Source organism: Sardina pilchardus, chromosome 3 (genome assembly GCF_963854185.1).
Source record: "Sardina pilchardus chromosome 3, fSarPil1.1, whole genome shotgun sequence".
In the NCBI taxonomy this organism is placed as follows: Eukaryota; Metazoa; Chordata; class Actinopteri; order Clupeiformes; family Clupeidae; genus Sardina; species Sardina pilchardus.
The window spans coordinates 40,538,510-40,555,571 of NC_084996.1; the positions used below are offsets into that span (position 1 = coordinate 40,538,510).

General features: G+C 43.5%; 1 protein-coding gene across 1 annotated transcript in view; it reads left to right on the forward strand.

Annotated features, from left to right (window-relative positions):
- The window catches only part of LOC134077594 (collagen alpha-1(XI) chain-like), a 270,154-nt gene that overhangs the window by 217,929 nt on the left and 35,163 nt on the right, over positions 1–17,062 (forward strand). Inside the window, exons 53-54 of the mRNA XM_062533297.1 lie at positions 16,416–16,469; positions 16,633–16,686. Of these exons, the coding sequence (XP_062389281.1) occupies positions 16,416–16,469; positions 16,633–16,686 (108 nt within the window). The remainder of the gene's footprint in view (positions 1–16,415; positions 16,470–16,632; positions 16,687–17,062) is intronic.

A 17,062-nucleotide genomic window follows, 5' to 3' on the forward strand; every position in this document is an offset into this window, starting at 1 on the left:
GTGTGTGTGTGTGTGTGTGTGTGTGTGTGTGTGTGTGTGTGTGTGTGTGTGTGTGTGTGTGTGTGTGTGTGTGTGTGTGCGCGTTTGTGTGTGTCTGTGTGCGCGCGCGCGTGCGTGCGTGAGAGAGAGAGAGAATGACGGGGGAGGGGTGAGAGAGTGTCTGTGAGTCTGTGTAGAGAATTAGCAGGGGACGAGAGAGACATGCAGCTGAGAGAGAGAGCACCTACTCCTGCTCAGCTAAATGGATGGAGTATATGACACATGCAAACACAAATAAACCTAAATACTCACTTACTGTGAACATGGCTAAAGTCAAAATTTCAAAATTGCAGCATAGGTTGATATGATTATAATTATTCGTCAACTCGCTTCAAAATATTTTAGATAAAGCTGTGTCCACCACAATCATTAATGCACTTTCAAAAAACACAAACAACACCAAATTCAAAACTTTGCATATGACTGTCACTACAAACACACTAACTAATACTCCATCAAATTTCATCCAAATTAGTCACTGTTTTCTACCTATAACACCAACTTTTTGTTTCTTTTACAAGACACCTAGATTCAAACCTTCGCCATTTCAATATACTTTTGTATACTTTTATTTAATATACTATATCAGAGCAGTGAGCTGCCTGCCCAACCAGCGGCACTCAGGGAGCAGTCAGGGGTTAGGTGCCTTGCTCAAGGGCACTTCAGCTGTGGACTGGTCAGGGATCGAACCGGCAATCCTCCAGCTACAAGCCCCAACCCCTAACCAGTAGGCCACGGTTGCCCAGAGGGAAGGAGGGAGTGTGTGTGTGTGTGTGTGTGTGTGTGTGTGTGTGTGTGTGTGTGTGTGTGTGTGTGTGTGTGTGTGTGTGTGTGTGTGTGTGTGTGTGTGTGTGTGTGTGTGTGTGTGTGTGTGTGTGTGTGTGTGTGTGTGTGTGTGTGTGTGTGTGTGTGTGTGTCTGTCTGTCTGTCTGTCTGTCTGTCTGTCTGTCTGTCTGTCTGTCTGTCTGTCTGTGTGGAAAGAACGGGGGAGGGGAAGCAATGCAGCTGTGAGAGAGAGAGAGAGAGAGAGACCCACAGACAGATGGGGTGGAGACAAATGGATCAATAGAATAGAATATATACTTTTTTGATCCCGTGAGGGAAATTCATTTCTCTGCATGTAACCCAATTTAACCAAATTAGTGAACATACACAGCACACAGCGAACACACAGTGAGGTGAATCACACACTGACCCAGAGCAGTGAGCTGCCTGCCCAACCAGCGGTGCTGGGGGAGCAGTGAGGGGTTAGGTGCCTTCCCCAAGGGCACCTTAGTGGTGAACTGGTCGGGGATGGAACAGGCAACCCTCCAGTTACAAGCCCCAAGCCCTAACCAGTAGGCCACAGCTGCCCAGAGGGAGGGAGGGAGGGAGGGAGGGAGGGAGGGTGTGTGTGTGTGTGTGTGTGTGTGTGTGTGTGTGTGTGTGTGTGTGTGTGTGTGTGTGTGTGTGTGTGTGTGTGTGTGTGTGTGTGTGTGTGTGTGTGTCTGTGTCTGTGTCTGTGTCTGTGTAGCCGCGCGTGTGTCAATGTGTATGTGCTAATAAGAGAGTGCGTGCGTGTGTGAGCTGCAGGAGAGAGGGGAAGGAGAGAGACCTCCAGCTGAGAGACAGACAAAGAAGGGCAGAGAGGGGGGCGATAGCAAAAAGCCCACCATGGGCAAATTTGAAATAAACAAATAACTCACTTTCTGTCAACATGGTTAAAGTCAAAATTACAGCATAGGTTGATATGAATATGACTATTCGTATACTTGCTTCAAAATATTTTAGGTGAAACTATGTGTCAACTACGATCATTAATGTGCTATTGAGTGACACAATCAACACCACATTGAACAACATCAAAACTTGTATATGACTGTCACTACAAACACATTAACTAATACTCCATTAAATTTCATCCAAATTAGTCACTGTTTTCTGCCTATAACACCAACTTTTTGTTCCTTTTATAAGACACCTAGGTTCAAACCTTCGCCATTTCGATATACTTTTGAAATTCAAAATTCTGGTCGCAATTTCTCTTGGGCAACCCCTCAAGATCATTTTACTGATGAAATGACATAATTTCGATAATCCGTCTAGGAGAAGTATTTCAAAATGCATGATGTGCAAAAATCAGAAAATCTCATATAATTCAAATTCTTTTAATATTTACTATATAGTTTAAATGTAAAACTTGTTCAGATTCATACAACACACATGTCCACCAAATTTGGTTCAATTCCGTGAATGTATGTGTCAACAACAACAGACAGCGCGCTAGGTGGCGCTATAGAGTCCCTGAGCCACACCCTAGGCCAGAGGTCTGTCTCTCAGTAGAGGCATCAATTCTACAGCTAGCTGCCAAATTTCAAGAGTTTTAGAGCATGCCAAGTTAGTGAAAAAGGGCAAAAAAGTTAAGGGTAAGAGGAATAGAAGTATAATAATAATAATAATAATCTGAGCAAAAACAATAGGGCCTTGCACCTACGGTGCAGCCACTTTCAGTGGCCGCACCTCGGTGCTCGGGCCCTAATAATAATAATAATAATCTGAGCAGAAGCAATAGGGCCTTGCACCTACGGTGCAGCCGCTGCTACAGCGGCCGCACCTCGGTGCTCGGGCCCTAATAATAATAATAATCTGAGCAAAAACAATAGGGCCTTGCACCTACGGTGCAGCCACTTTCAGTGGCCGCACCTCGGTGCTCGGGCCCTAAATATAGCCGCAAGCGGCGATGGCGGGCCCGAGCACCTGCGGTGCGGAGACCTGTGACATTTCGGAATCTAACAAAGCAACATGAGGCGTGTTGGTGGGCATGTGCATGAGCAACACACATGGCCACCAAATTTGGTCAATTTTCTTGAATGTATGTGTCAACCACAACAGACAACGCGCTAGGTGGCGCTATAGAGTCCCTAAGCCACACCCTAGGCCAGAGCTGTTTTTCACTAGCGGCAGTAATAACACACAAGCTCATGAAATTTGATTCATTTTTGTGAATGTAAATGTCAACCCAAAACGGCTAACACGCTAGGTGGCGCTGTAGAGTCCCTAAGCCACACCCTCAATAGCGATCGCAATAACACATGTGTCCACCAAATTTGGTTCATTTTCGTGAATGTATGTTTCAACCACAACAGACAACGCACTAGGTGGCGCTATAGAGTCCCTAAGCCACACCCTAGGCCAAAGCTCTGTCTCTGACTAGTGATAGCAATAACACATAAGTCCACCAAATTTGGTTCATTTTCATGAATGTTTGTGTCAACCACAACAGATAACGTACTACTAGGTGGCGCTATAGAGTCCCTAAGCCACACCCTAGGCCAGAGCTCTGTCTCTGACTAGCGATAGCAATAACACATAAGTCCACCAAATTTGGTTCATTTTCGTGAATGTTTGTGTCAACCACAACAGATAACGTGCTACTAGGTGGCGCTATAGAGTCCCTAAGCCACACCTTAGGCCAGAGCTCTGTCTCTGACTAGCGATAGCAAAAACACATAAATCCACCAAATTTGGTTCATTTTCGTGAATGTTTGTGTCAACCACAACAGATAACGTGCTACTAGGTGGCGCTATAGACACCCTAAGCCACACCCTAGGCCAGAGCTCTGTCTCTGACTAGCGATAGCAATAACATATAAGTCCACCAAATTTGGTTCATTTTCGTGAATGTTTGTGTCAACCACAACAGATAACGTGCTACTAGGTGGCGCTATAGAGTCCCTAAGCCACACCTTAGGCCAGAGCTCTGTCTCTGACTAGCGATAGCAAAAACACATAAATCCACCAAATTTGGTTCATTTTCGTGAATGTTTGTGTCAACCACAACAGATAACGTGCTACTAGGTGGCGCTATAGAGTCCCGAAGCCACACCTTAGGCCAAAGCTCTGTCTCTGACTAGTAGTAGCAATAACACACAAGTCCACCAAATTTGGTTCATTTTCGTGAATGTTTGTGTCAACCACAACAGATAACATGCTGCTAGGTGGCGCTATAGAGTCCCAAAGCCACACCTTAGGCCAGAGCTCTGTCTCTGACTAGCAGAAGCAATTCCACATGTAGCTGCCAAATTACATCCAATTCCTAACCTTTTTTCTGCCTATAACACCAACTTCCTGTTTCTTAATAAAACGCCATAATTCAAACCTTCGCCATTTCAATATACTTCAAAAATTCAAAAATCTGGTCGCAATTCCTCTCGGGCAACCCCTCAAGATCATTTTAGTGCTGATATGACATGATTTCGATAAACCGTCTAGGAGAAGTATTTCAAAATACGTGATGTGCAAAAATCATAATCATAATCATAACTCAAATTCCTCTAAGATTCACTATATAGTTTAAATGTAAAACTTGTTCAGAATAATACAACACACATGTCCACCAAATTTGGTTCATTTCCGTGAATGTATGTGTCAACCACAGTAGACGGCGCGCTAGGTGGCGCTATAGAGTCCCTGAGCCACACCCTAGGCCACAGCTCTGTGTCTGAGTATCAAATGCAATTCTACATATGCCAGCTAAATTGCAAGAGTTTTAGAGCATGCCAAGTTGGTGAAAAATGTTACTGGTAAGATAATTATACTATAATAATAATAAATATAGCCGCAAGCGGCGATGGCGGGCCCGAGCACCTGCGGTGCGGAGACCTGTGAAATTTCGGAATCTAACAAAGCAACATGTGCCTGTTGGTGGGCATGTGCATGAGCAACACACATGCCCACCAAATTTGGTCAATTTTCCTGAATGTATGTGTCAACCACAACAGACAACCCACTAGGTGGCGCTATAGAGTCCCTACGCGACACCCTAGGCCAAAGCTCTGTCTCTGACTAGCCATAGCAATAACACACAAGCCCACCAAATTTGGTTCATTTTCGTGAATGTATGTGTCAACCACAACAGACAACGCATTAGGTGGCGCTATAGAGTCCCTACGCCACACCCTAGACCAAAGCTCTGTCTCTGACTAGCCATAGCAATAACACACAAGTCCACCAAATTTGGTTCATTTTCGTGAATGTTTGTGTCAACCACAACAGATAACGTGCTGCAAGGTGGCGCTATAGAGTCCCAAAGCCACACCTTAGGCCAGAGCTCTGTCTCTGACTACCGATTGCAATAACACACAAGCCCACCAAATTTGGTTCATTTTTGTGAATGTATGTGTCAACCACAACAGACAACCCACTAGGTGGCGCTATAGAGTCCCTACGCCACACCCTAGGCCAAAGCTCTGTCTCTGACTAGCCATAGCAATAACACACAAGCCCACCAAATTTGGTTCATTTTCGTGAATGTATGTGTCAACCACAACAGACAACGCACTAGGTGGCGCTATAGAGTCCCTACGCCACACCCTAGACCAAAGCTCTGTCTCTGACTAGCCATAGCAATAACACACAAGTCCACCAAATTTGGTTGATTTTCGTGAATGTTTGTGTCAACCACAACAGATAACGTGCTGCTAGGTGGCGCTATAGAGTCTCAAAGCCACACCTTAGGCCAGAGCTCTGTCTCTGACTAGCAGAAGCAATTCCACATGTAGCTGCCAAATTACATCCAATTCATAACCTTTTTTCTGCCTATAACACCAACTTCCTGTTTCTTAATAAAACGCCATAATTCAAACGTTCGCCATTTCAATATACTTTTGAAATTCAAAAATCTGGTCGCAATTCCTCTCGGGCAACCCCTCAAGATCATTTTAGTGCTTATATGACATGATTTCGATAAACCGTCTAGGAGAAGTGTTTCAAAATACGTGATGTGCAAAAATCATAATCATAATCATAACTCAAATTCTTATAAGATTCACTATATAGTTTCAATGTAAAACTTGTTCAGATTTATACAACACACATGTCCACCAAATTTGGCTCATTTCCGTGAATGTATGTGTCAACCACAATAGACGGCGCGCTAGGTGGCGCTATAGAGTCCCTGAGCCACACCCTAGGCCAGAGGTCTGTCTCTCAGTAGAGGCATCAATTCCACAGGTAGCTGCCAAATTTCAAGAGTTTTAGAGCATGCCAAGTTGCTGAAAAAGGGCAAAACATGTCCGGTAAGAGGAAAATACTATAATAAGAATAATAATAATAATAATCTGAGCAAAAACAATAGGGCCTTGCACCTACGGTGCAGCCACTTTCAGTGGCCGCACCTCGGTGCTCGGGCCCTAATAAGAAATATAGCCGCAAGCGGCGATGGCGGGCCCGAGCACCTGCGGTGCGGAGACCTGTGACATTTCGGAATCTAACAAAGCAACATGAGGCGTGTTGGTGGGCATGTGCATGAGCAACACACATGGCCACCAAATTTGGTCAATTTTCTTGAATGTATGTGTCAACCACAACAGACAACGCGCTAGGTGGCGCTATAGAGTCCCTAAGCCACACCCTAGGCCAGAGCTGTTTTTCACTAGCGGCAGTAATAACACACAAGCTCATGAAATTTGATTCATTTTTGTGAATGTAAATGTCAACCCAAAACGGCTAACACGCTAGGTGGCGCTATAGAGTCCCTAAGCCACACCCTCAATAGCGATCGCAATAACACATGTGTCCACCAAATTTGGTTCATTTTCGTGAATGTATGTTTCAACCACAACAGACAACGCACTAGGTGGCGCTATAGAGTCCCTAAGCCACACCCTAGGCCAAAGCTCTGTCTCTGACTAGCGATAGCAATAACACATAAGTCCACCAAATTTGGTTCATTTTCATGAATGTTTGTGTCAACCACAACAGATAACGTACTACTAGGTGGCGCTATAGAGTCCCTAAGCCACACCCTAGGCCAGAGCTCTGTCTCTGACTAGCGATAGCAATAACACATAAGTCCACCAAATTTGGTTCATTTTCGTGAATGTTTGTGTCAACCACAACAGATAACGTGCTACTAGGTGGCGCTATAGAGTCCCTAAGCCACACCTTAGGCCAGAGCTCTGTCTCTGACTAGCGATAGCAAAAACACATAAATCCACCAAATTTGGTTCATTTTCGTGAATGTTTGTGTCTACCACAACAGATAACGTGCTACTAGGTGGCGCTATAGAGTCCCGAAGCCACACCTTAGGCCAGAGCTCTGTCCCTGACTAGCAGAAGCAATTCCACATGTAGCTGCCAAATTACATCCAATTTATAACCTATTTTCTGCTTATAACACCAACTTCCTGTTTCGTAATAAGACGCCATAATTCAAACCTTCGCCATTTCGATATGCTTCGAAAATTCAAAAATCTGTTCGCAATTCCTCTCGGGCAAACCCTCAAGATCCTTTTACTGCTCATATGACATGATTTCGATAAACCGTCTAGGATAAGTGTTTCAAAATACATGATGTGCAAAAATCATAATCATAATCATAACTCAAATTTGTTTAAGATTCACTATGTAGTGTAAATGTAAAAGTTGTTTAGATTTATACAACACATCTGCCTACCAAATTTGGTTCATTTTCATGCATGCACATGTCAACCACAACAGACAGCGCGATAGGTGGTGCTATAGACCCCCTGAGCCACACCCTAGGCCAGGGCTCTGTCTCTCAGTATCAAATGCAATTCTACATATGCCTGCCAAATTACAAGAGTTTTGGAGCATGCCAAGTCGGTGAAACGGCCAAACGGGCTAAGACGAAGAGAGAATAATAATATTGTGTGTGTGTGTGTGTGAGTGTGTGAGTGAGTGAGTGAGTGAGTGAGTGAGTGAGTGAGTGAGTGACCAGGAGTCCCTAAGCCACACGCTAGGCCAGGGCTCTGTCTCAGACTAGAGGTGGCAACACACAAGGCAAAGACAAATTTTTATGAGGATTAGAACTTGGGTCTTACTCAGTCAGTCCCCAATTCAATCACAAAAATGACTTAACCTGAATAAAATCTTTATACACATGATCTTTTTTTTACCTTTTACTTTGCATCACACTGTCATTCTTGACTCTGTGTGTGTGTGTGTGTGTGTGTCTGTGTCTGTGTCTGTGTCTCTGTGTGGAGAGCGGGGGAGGAGAGAGAGACATCCAGCTGGGAGAGAGGGGAAAGTGTGAATAACTGTGGGGGGAAGGAAAGAAACAAGGAGGGGGAGAGTGGGTGAGCCACAGTGAGGGAGCGGCTAGGTAGTTCTGTGTGTAACACGCGCGGGCAGCAAGGAGCGGATAGGAGAGACCATAGTCATATGAAAACCTAAATAACTCACTTTCTGTTAATGTGGTTTACGTCGAAATTGCAGCATAGGTTGATATGATTATCATTATTCATCAACTCGCTTCAAAATATTTTAGCTAAAACTGTGTCCACCACAATCATTAATGCGCTTTTAAAAATCACAAACAACACCAAATTCAAAACTTTGTATATGACTGTCACTACAAACACACTAACTAATACTCCATCAAATTTCATCCAAATTAGTCACTGTTTTCTGCCTATAACACCAACTTTTTGTTCCTTTTATAAGACACCTAGGTTCAAACCTTCGCCATTTCGATATACTTTTGAAATTCAAAAATCTGTTCGCAATTTCTCTTGGGCAACCCCTCAAGATCATTTTACTGCTAAAATGACATGATTTCGACAAACCGTCTAGGAGAAGTGTTTCAAAATACATGATGTGCAAAAATCAGAAAATCTCACATAATTCAAATTCTTTTAATATTTACTATATAGTTTCAATGTAAAAGTTGTTCGGATTAATACAACACACATGCCCACCAAATTTGGTTCATTTTCGTGCATGTGTGTGTCAAACACAACAGACAGCGCGGTAGGTGGCGCTATAGACCCCCTGAGCCACGCCCTAGGCCAGGGCTCTGTCTCTGAGTATCAAATGCAATTCTACATATGCCTGCCAATTTACAAGAGTTTTGGAGCATGCCAAGTTGGTGAAACGGCCAAACGGGCTAAGAGGAAGAGAGAATAATAATAAATATAGCCGCAAGCGGCGATGGCGGGCCCGAGCACCTGCGGTGCGGAGACCTGTGAGATTTCGGAATCTAACAAAGCAACATGTGCGTGTTGGTGGGCATGTGCATGAGCAACACACATGCCCACCAAATTCGGTCAAGTTTCCTGAATGTATGTGTCAGCCACAACAGACAACATGCTAGGTAGCGCTATAGAGTCCCTAAGCCACACCCTAGGCCAGAGCTCTATCTCTGACTATCGATAGCAATAACGCACAAGCCCACCAAATTTGGTTCATTTTCTTGAATGCGTGTGTCAACCACAACAGACAATGCACTAGGTGGCGCTATACAGTCCCTAAGACAACCTTGGCCAGAGCGCTGTCTCTGAATAGCTATAGCAATAACACACATGCCCACCAAATTTGGTTCATTTTCGTAAATGTATGTGTCAACCACAACAGACAATGCGCTAGGTGGCGCTCTAGAGTCCCTAAGCCACACTCTAGGCCAGAGCTCTGTCTCTGACTAGTGGTAGCAATAACACACAAGCCCACCACATTTGATTAATTTTCGTGAATGTATGTGAAAACTACAACAGCCTATATGCTAGGTGGCGCTATAGAGTCCCTAAGCCACACCCTTGGCTAGAGCTCTGTCTCTGACTAGCAATAGCAATAACACACAAGCCCACCAAATTTGGTTCATTTTCGTGAATGTTTGTGTCAACCACAACAGATAACGTGCTGCTAGGTGGCGCTATAGATTCCCTAAGCCACACCCTTGTTTAGAGCTCTGTCTCTGACTAGCAATAGCAATAACACACATGCCCACCAAATTTGGTTCATTTTCGTGAATGTTTGTGTCAACCACAACAGATTACGTGCTGCTAGGTGGCGCTATAGAGTCCCTAAGCCACACCCTAGGCCAAAGCTCTGTCTCTGACTAGCCACAGCAATAACACACAAGTCCACCAAATTTGGTTCATTTTCGTGAATGTTTGTGTCAACCACAACAGATAACATGCTGCTAGGTGGCGCTATAGAGTCCCAAAGCCACACCTTAGGCCAGAGCCCTGTCTCTGACTAGCAGAAGCAATTCCACATGTAGCTGCCAAATTACATACAATTCCTAACCTTTTTTCTGCCTATAACACCAACTTCCTGTTTCTTAATAAAACGCCATAATTCAAACCTTCGCCATTTCAATATACTTCAAAAATTCAAAAATCTGGTCGCAATTCCTCTCGGGCAACCCCTCAAGATCATTTTAGTGCTTATATGACATGATTTCGATAAACCGTCTAGGAGAAGTATTTCAAAATACGTGATGTGCAAAAATCATAATCATAATCATAACTCAAATTCTTCTAAGATTCACTATATAGTTTGAATGTAAAACTTGTTCAGAATAATACAACACACATGTCCACTAAATTTGATTCATTTCCGTGAATGTATGTGTCAACCACAGTAGACGGCGCGCTAGGTGGCGCTATAGAGTCCCTGAGCCACACCCTAGGCCACAGCTCTGTGTCTGAGTATCAAATGCAATTCTACATATGCCAGCTAAATTGCAAGAGTTTTAGAGCATGCCAAGTTGGTGAAAAATGTTACTGGTAAGATAATTATACTATAATAATAATAAATATAGCCGCAAGCGGCGATGGCGGGCCCGAGCACCTGCGGTGCGGAGACCTGTGACATTCCGGAATCTAACAAAGCAACATGTGCGTGTTGGTGGGCATGTGCATGAGCAACACACTTGCCCACCAAATGTGGTCAATTTTCCTGAATGTATGTGTCAACCACAACAGACAACACGCTAGGTGGCGCTATAGAGTCCCTAAGCCACACCCTACGCCAGAGCTCCATCTCTGACTATCGATAGCAATAACGCACAAGCCCACCAAATTTGGCTCATTTTCATGAATGTGTGTGTCAACCACAACAGACAATGCGCTAGGTGGCGCTATAGAGTCCCTAAGCCACACCCTAGGCCAGAGCTCTATCCCTGACTAGCGGTAGCAATAATGCACATGCCCACCAAATTTGGTTCATTTTCGTGAATGTATGTGTCAACCACAACAGACAATAAGCTAGGTGGCGCTATAGAGTCCCTAAGCCACACCCGAGGCCAGAGCTCTGTCTTTGACTAGCGGTAGCAATAACACAGAAGCCCACCAAATTTGGTTCATTTTCGTGAATGTATGTGTCAACCACAACAGACAATCTGCTAGGTGGCGCTATAGAGTCCCTAAGCCACACCCTAGGCCAGAGCTCTGTCTCTGACTAGCAATAGCAATAACACACAAGCCCACCAAATTTGGTTCATTTTCGTGAATGTTTGTGTCAACCAAGACGGACAACTCGCTGCTAGGTGGCGCTATAGAGTCCCGAAGCCACACCTTAGAGTCAAAGCCCTGTCTCTGACTAGCAGTAGCAATTCCACATTTAGCTGCGAAATTACATCCAAATTATTACCTTTTTTCTACCTATAACACAAACTTCCTGTTTCTTTAATAAGTTGCCATAATTCAAACCTTTGCCATTTCAATATACTTTTGAAATTCAAAAATCTGTTCGCAATTTCTCTTGGGCAACCCCTCAAGATCATTTTACTGCTGAAATGACATGATTTCGATAAACCGTCTAGGAGAAGTGTTTCAAAATACATGATGTGCAAAAATCATAATCATAATCATAACTCAAATTCTTCTAATATTTACTATAGAGAGTAAATGTAAAAGTTGTTCAGATTAATAGAACACACATGTCCACCAAATTTGGTTCATTTCCGTGAATGTATGTGTCAACCACAACAGACAGCGCGCTAGGTGGCGCTATAGAGTCCCTGAGCCACACCCTAGGCCAGAGCTCTGTCACTGAGTAGCCACAGTAACTCCACATGTAGCTGCCAAAATACAAGAGTTTTGGAGCATGCTAAGTTGGTGAAAAAAGGGCGCACGGGGTAAGACGATGAAAGAATAATAATAATAATAATAATAATAATAATCTGAGCAAAAACAATAGGGCCTTGCACCTACGGTGCAGCCGCTGCTACAGCGGCCGCACCTCGGTGCTCGGGCCCTAAATATAGCCGCAAGCGGCGATGGCGGGCCCGAGCACCTGCGGTGCGGACCCGTGACATTTCGGAATCTATCAAAGCAACATGTGTGGGTTGGTGTGCATGTGCATGAGCAACACACATGCCCACTAAATGTGGTTAATTTTCGTGAATGTATGTGTCAACCACAACAGACAACACGCTAGGTGGCGCTATAGAGTCCCTTAGCCACACCCTAGGCCTGAGCTCCGTCTCTGACTAGCGATAGCAATACGAAAAAAGTCCACTAAATTTGGTTCATTTTCGTGAATTATGTGTCAACCTCAACAAACTATACACTAGGTGGCGCTATAGAATCCCTAAGCCACACCCTAGGCCAGAGCTCTGTCTCTGACTAGTGATAGCAATAACACACAAGCCCACCAAATTTGGTTCATTTTCTTCAATGTACTGTATGTGTCAACCACAACAAACAATGTGCTAGGTGGCGCTATAGAGTCCCTAAGCCACACCTTGGGCCAAAGCTCTGTCTGACTTGCAGTAGCAATAACACACAAGTCCACCAAATTTGGTTCATTTTCGTGGATGTATGTGTCAACCACAACAGACAACGCGCTGCTAGGTGGCGCTATAGAGTCCTTAAGCCAAACCTTAGGCCAGCGCTCTGTCTCAGAGTAGCAGTAGCAATTCCACATGTAGCTGCCAAATTACAACCAAATTAGTCACTGTTTTCTGCCTATAACACCAACTTCCTGTTTCTTTAATAAGACGCCATAATTCAAACCTTCGCCATTTCAATATACTTTTGAAATTCAAAAATCTGGTCGCAATTTCTCTTGGGCAACCCCTCAAGATCATTTTACTGCTGAAATGACATGATTTCGATAAACCGTCTAGGAGGAGTGTTTCAAAATACATGATGTGCAAAAATCATAATCATAATCATAACTCAAATTCTTCTAATATTTACTATAGAGTATAAATGTAAAAGTTGTTCAGATTAATAGAACACACATGCCCACCAAATCTGGGCCATTTTTGTGAATGCGTGTGTCAACCACAACAGAGAGCGCGATAGGTGGCGCTATAGAGTCCCTGAGCCACACCCTAGGCCAGAGCTCAGTCTCTGAGTAGTTTTACCAATTCCACACGTATCTGCCAAATGTCAAGAGTTTTAGAGCATGTCAAGTCGGTGAAAAAGGGCCAAAAGGCCGTGGGACAGGTAAGGAGGAAAAAACTATAATAATAATAATAATAAATATAGCCGCAAGCGGCGATGGCGGGCCCGAGCACCTGCGGTGCGGAGGCCTGTGACATTTCGGAATCTATCAAAGCAACATGTGCGTGTTGGTGGGCATGTGCATGAGCAACACACATGCCCACCAAATTTGGTCAATTTTCCTGAATGTATGTGTCAACCACAACAGACAACACGCTAGGTGGCGCTATAGAGTCCCTAAGCCACACCCTAGGCCAGAGCTCTATCTCTGACTATCGATAGCAATAACGCACAAGCCCACCAAATTTGGTTCATTTTCGTGAATGTGTGTGTCAACCACAACACACAATGCGCTAGGTGGCGCTATACAGTCCATAAGACACCCTTGGCCAGATCGTGTCTCTGAATAGCTATAGCAATAACACATATGCTAACCAAATTTGGTTCATTTTCATGAATGTTTGTGTCAACCACAACAGAAAACGCACTAGGTGGCGCTATAGAGTCCCTAAGCCACACCCGAGGCCAGAGCTCTGTCTCTGAATAACTATAGCAATAACACACATGCCCACCAAATTTGCTTCATTTGGGTGAATGTACGTGTCAACCACAACAGACAATGCTCTAGGTGGCGCTTTAGAGTCCCTAAGCCACACCCTCGGCCAGAGCGCTGTCTCTGAATAGCTATAGCAATAACACATATGCCAACCAAATTTGGTTCATTTTCGTGAATGTATGTGTCAACCACAACAGACAACGCACTAGGTGGCGCTATAGAGTCCCTAAGCCACACCCAAGGCCAGAGCTCTGTCTCTGACTACCGATAGCAATAACACACAAGCCCACCAAATTTGGTTAATTTTCATGAATGTTTGTGTCATCCACAACAGACAACGCAGTAGGTGGCGCTATAGAGTCCCTACGCCACACCCTATGCCAAAGCTCTGTCTCTGACTAGCCATAGCAATAACACACAAGTCCACCAAATTTGGTTCATTTTCATGAATGTTTGTGTCAACCACAACAGAAAACGCACTAGGTGGCGCTATAGAGTCCCTAAGCCACACCCAAGGCCAGAGCTCTGTCTCTGACTACCGATAGCAATAACACACAAGCCCACCAAATTTGGTTAATTTTCGTGAATGTTTGTGTCAACCACAACAGACAACGCAGTAGGTGGCGCTATAGAGTCCCTACGCCACACCCTATGCCAAAGCTCTGTGTCTGACTAGCCATAGCAATAACACACAAGTCCACCAAATTTGGTTCATTTTCGTGAATGTTTGTGTCAACCACAACAGATAACGTGCTGCTAGGTGGCGCTATAGAGTCCCAAAGCCACACCTTAGGCCAGAGCTCTGTCTCTGAGTAGCAGAAGCAATTCCACATGTAGCTGCCAAATTACATCCAATTCATAACCTTTTTTCTGCCTATAACACCAACTTCCTGTTTCTTAATAAAACGCCATAATTCAAACCTTCGCCATTTCAATATACTTCAAAAATTCAAAAATCTGGTCGCAATTCCTCTCGGGCAACCCCTCAAGATCATATTAGTGCTTATATGACATGATTTCGATAAACCGTCTAGGAGAAGTGTTTCAAAATATGTGATGTGCAAAAATCATAATCATAATCATAACTCAAATTCTTGTAAGATTCAGTATGTAGTTTAAATGTACAACTTGTTCAGATTCATACAACACACATGTCCACCAAATTTGGTTCATTTCCGTGAATGTATGTGTCAACCACAACAGACAGCGCTCTAGGTGGCGCTATAGAGTCCCTGAGCCACACCCTAGGCCAAAGCTCTGTCTCTGAGCTTCGATTGCAATTCTACAAATGGCTGCCAAATTACAAGAGTTTTAGAGCATGCGAAGTTGGTGAAAAAAGAAAAACAGGTAAGACGGAAAAAAGAATAATAATAATCTGAGCAAAAACAATAGGGCCTTGCACCTACGGTGCAGCCACTTTCAGTGGCCGCACCTCGGTGCTCGGGCCCTAATAAGAATAATCTGAGCAAAAACAATAGGGCCTTGCACCTACGGTGCAGCCACTTTCAGTGGCCGCACCTCGGTGCTCGGGCCCTAATAATAATAATAATCTGAGCAAAAACAATAGGGCCTTGCACCTACGGTGCAGCCACTTTCAGTGGCCGCACCTCGGTGCTCGGGCCCTAATAAAAATCCTAGGAAGAACAGTACAGTGCATTTTCATGCACTGTAACTAGCTTGACCCAGAAGCGCTACACCTAGAGATCTAATCAGGTTATAAAGTCACTGGTAGGTTTGCTTGAGAACAAGAGAGTTGAAATTAATGATTTGCTGGCAAATACAGTGCCCTCCATAATTATTAGAACACATGCTAAAGTTGACTATAAAGAGGACTATAAAATCATCTTTTGGAAATGCCTTAAATAAAAAGGAAAATGAGGAAATATCCAACCTTTAAGGACATGCATTTTCTTTATGAACGAATAATGTAACGTAAATAAATAAATACATGTTTTGACCGTATGCCTATTGCATATGCATCTGCATCTACATTAATTACCACCCCCATCACTTCTGATGTCATTTCTAAACTTTTAACCCATCTTTCAGAACAGAAATGGTCGTGGGTTAATTCACTTGAACATAGATAGATAGATAGATAGATAGATACTTTATTGATCCCCAAGGGGAAATTCAGAAGATTACTTCAGAAATTAGATTATATAAATGTGTTAGTGTTACAGACTGATACTTGTTCTGTGTTAAACTTGGTTTGACTTGGATAGAATCGGAAGAGGAGGAGTGATAGTAATTTATGTTAAAGGAACCCTATGTACTGTAGGATTTTGGCCAAAACGTGTACTGCAATTATTTTCAAAATACTGTGGAGCGGTGTATCACCTCGCCCTCCCCTCTGACTCGCGGTTACCAGCTAGCTGCAGGATCCAGCAGCGTATGCTGCTACAGCTTTCAATGGCAAGTGCTAATGTTGTTTTCCTCAGCGTCTCAGCATAATGACACTGATAATGCATTGCTAACGTTAGCAATGACTACTCACCGTTTATATTTCCCAAACAATTCCTTAGCCTACCTTTTCAATAGCTAACTTTCAACAGCTAACCTTAATTAGCAAACATTCTGTATCAATTCAGTGGATAAAGATTAGGTTGAAAAGATTGTTGAAAAGTATTGTTTTTATTTTACAGGGACTGGATGGTTTGTCAGGAGACAAGGGAGATGACGGAGAACCAGGCCACCCTGTGAGTTATCTTGAATGTTTATAATCCATCAGAAATATTGTGCACATTATGCAGAACCATGTCATATGAAGTATGCAAATGTTACACTTTTCTAGTCTAATAATGGATACTGTAATATTTTTAGTCACTGGAATTAAAACTAATATATTTCAACTAATTTTAGGGACCCGCTGGTCCATCAGGTGAAGCTGGTCCCCCAGGGACTCCAGGCAAAAGGGTAAGTACATAACATATATGTCAGAACAGACCCATTTATAGTTCTAAATAATAAATTGTAGGAAGCCATAACCACACTCATTGTAAATGTAGTGCTTTGTTTGCTATACCCTTATGTCATTTGAGCGCCATTTTGAACATTTTCTGCATGAGAAAGAGGCTTTGGTGGTGCATTCGCTGTCACAGTACATTCACTTACAGTGTCACTGCTGTGGTAATGATCCTGATGGCTTGGATCAAAGTTAACAATGGATGTCAAAAAGTGGGCTTATGAAGGAGATCGGATCCTAAGATCAGTATAAAGGATTAATAGAATAAAGGGCTACATCATCATCCAGAAGGAAAGACAACAATAGTGTGCTATCTCAGCATAATGT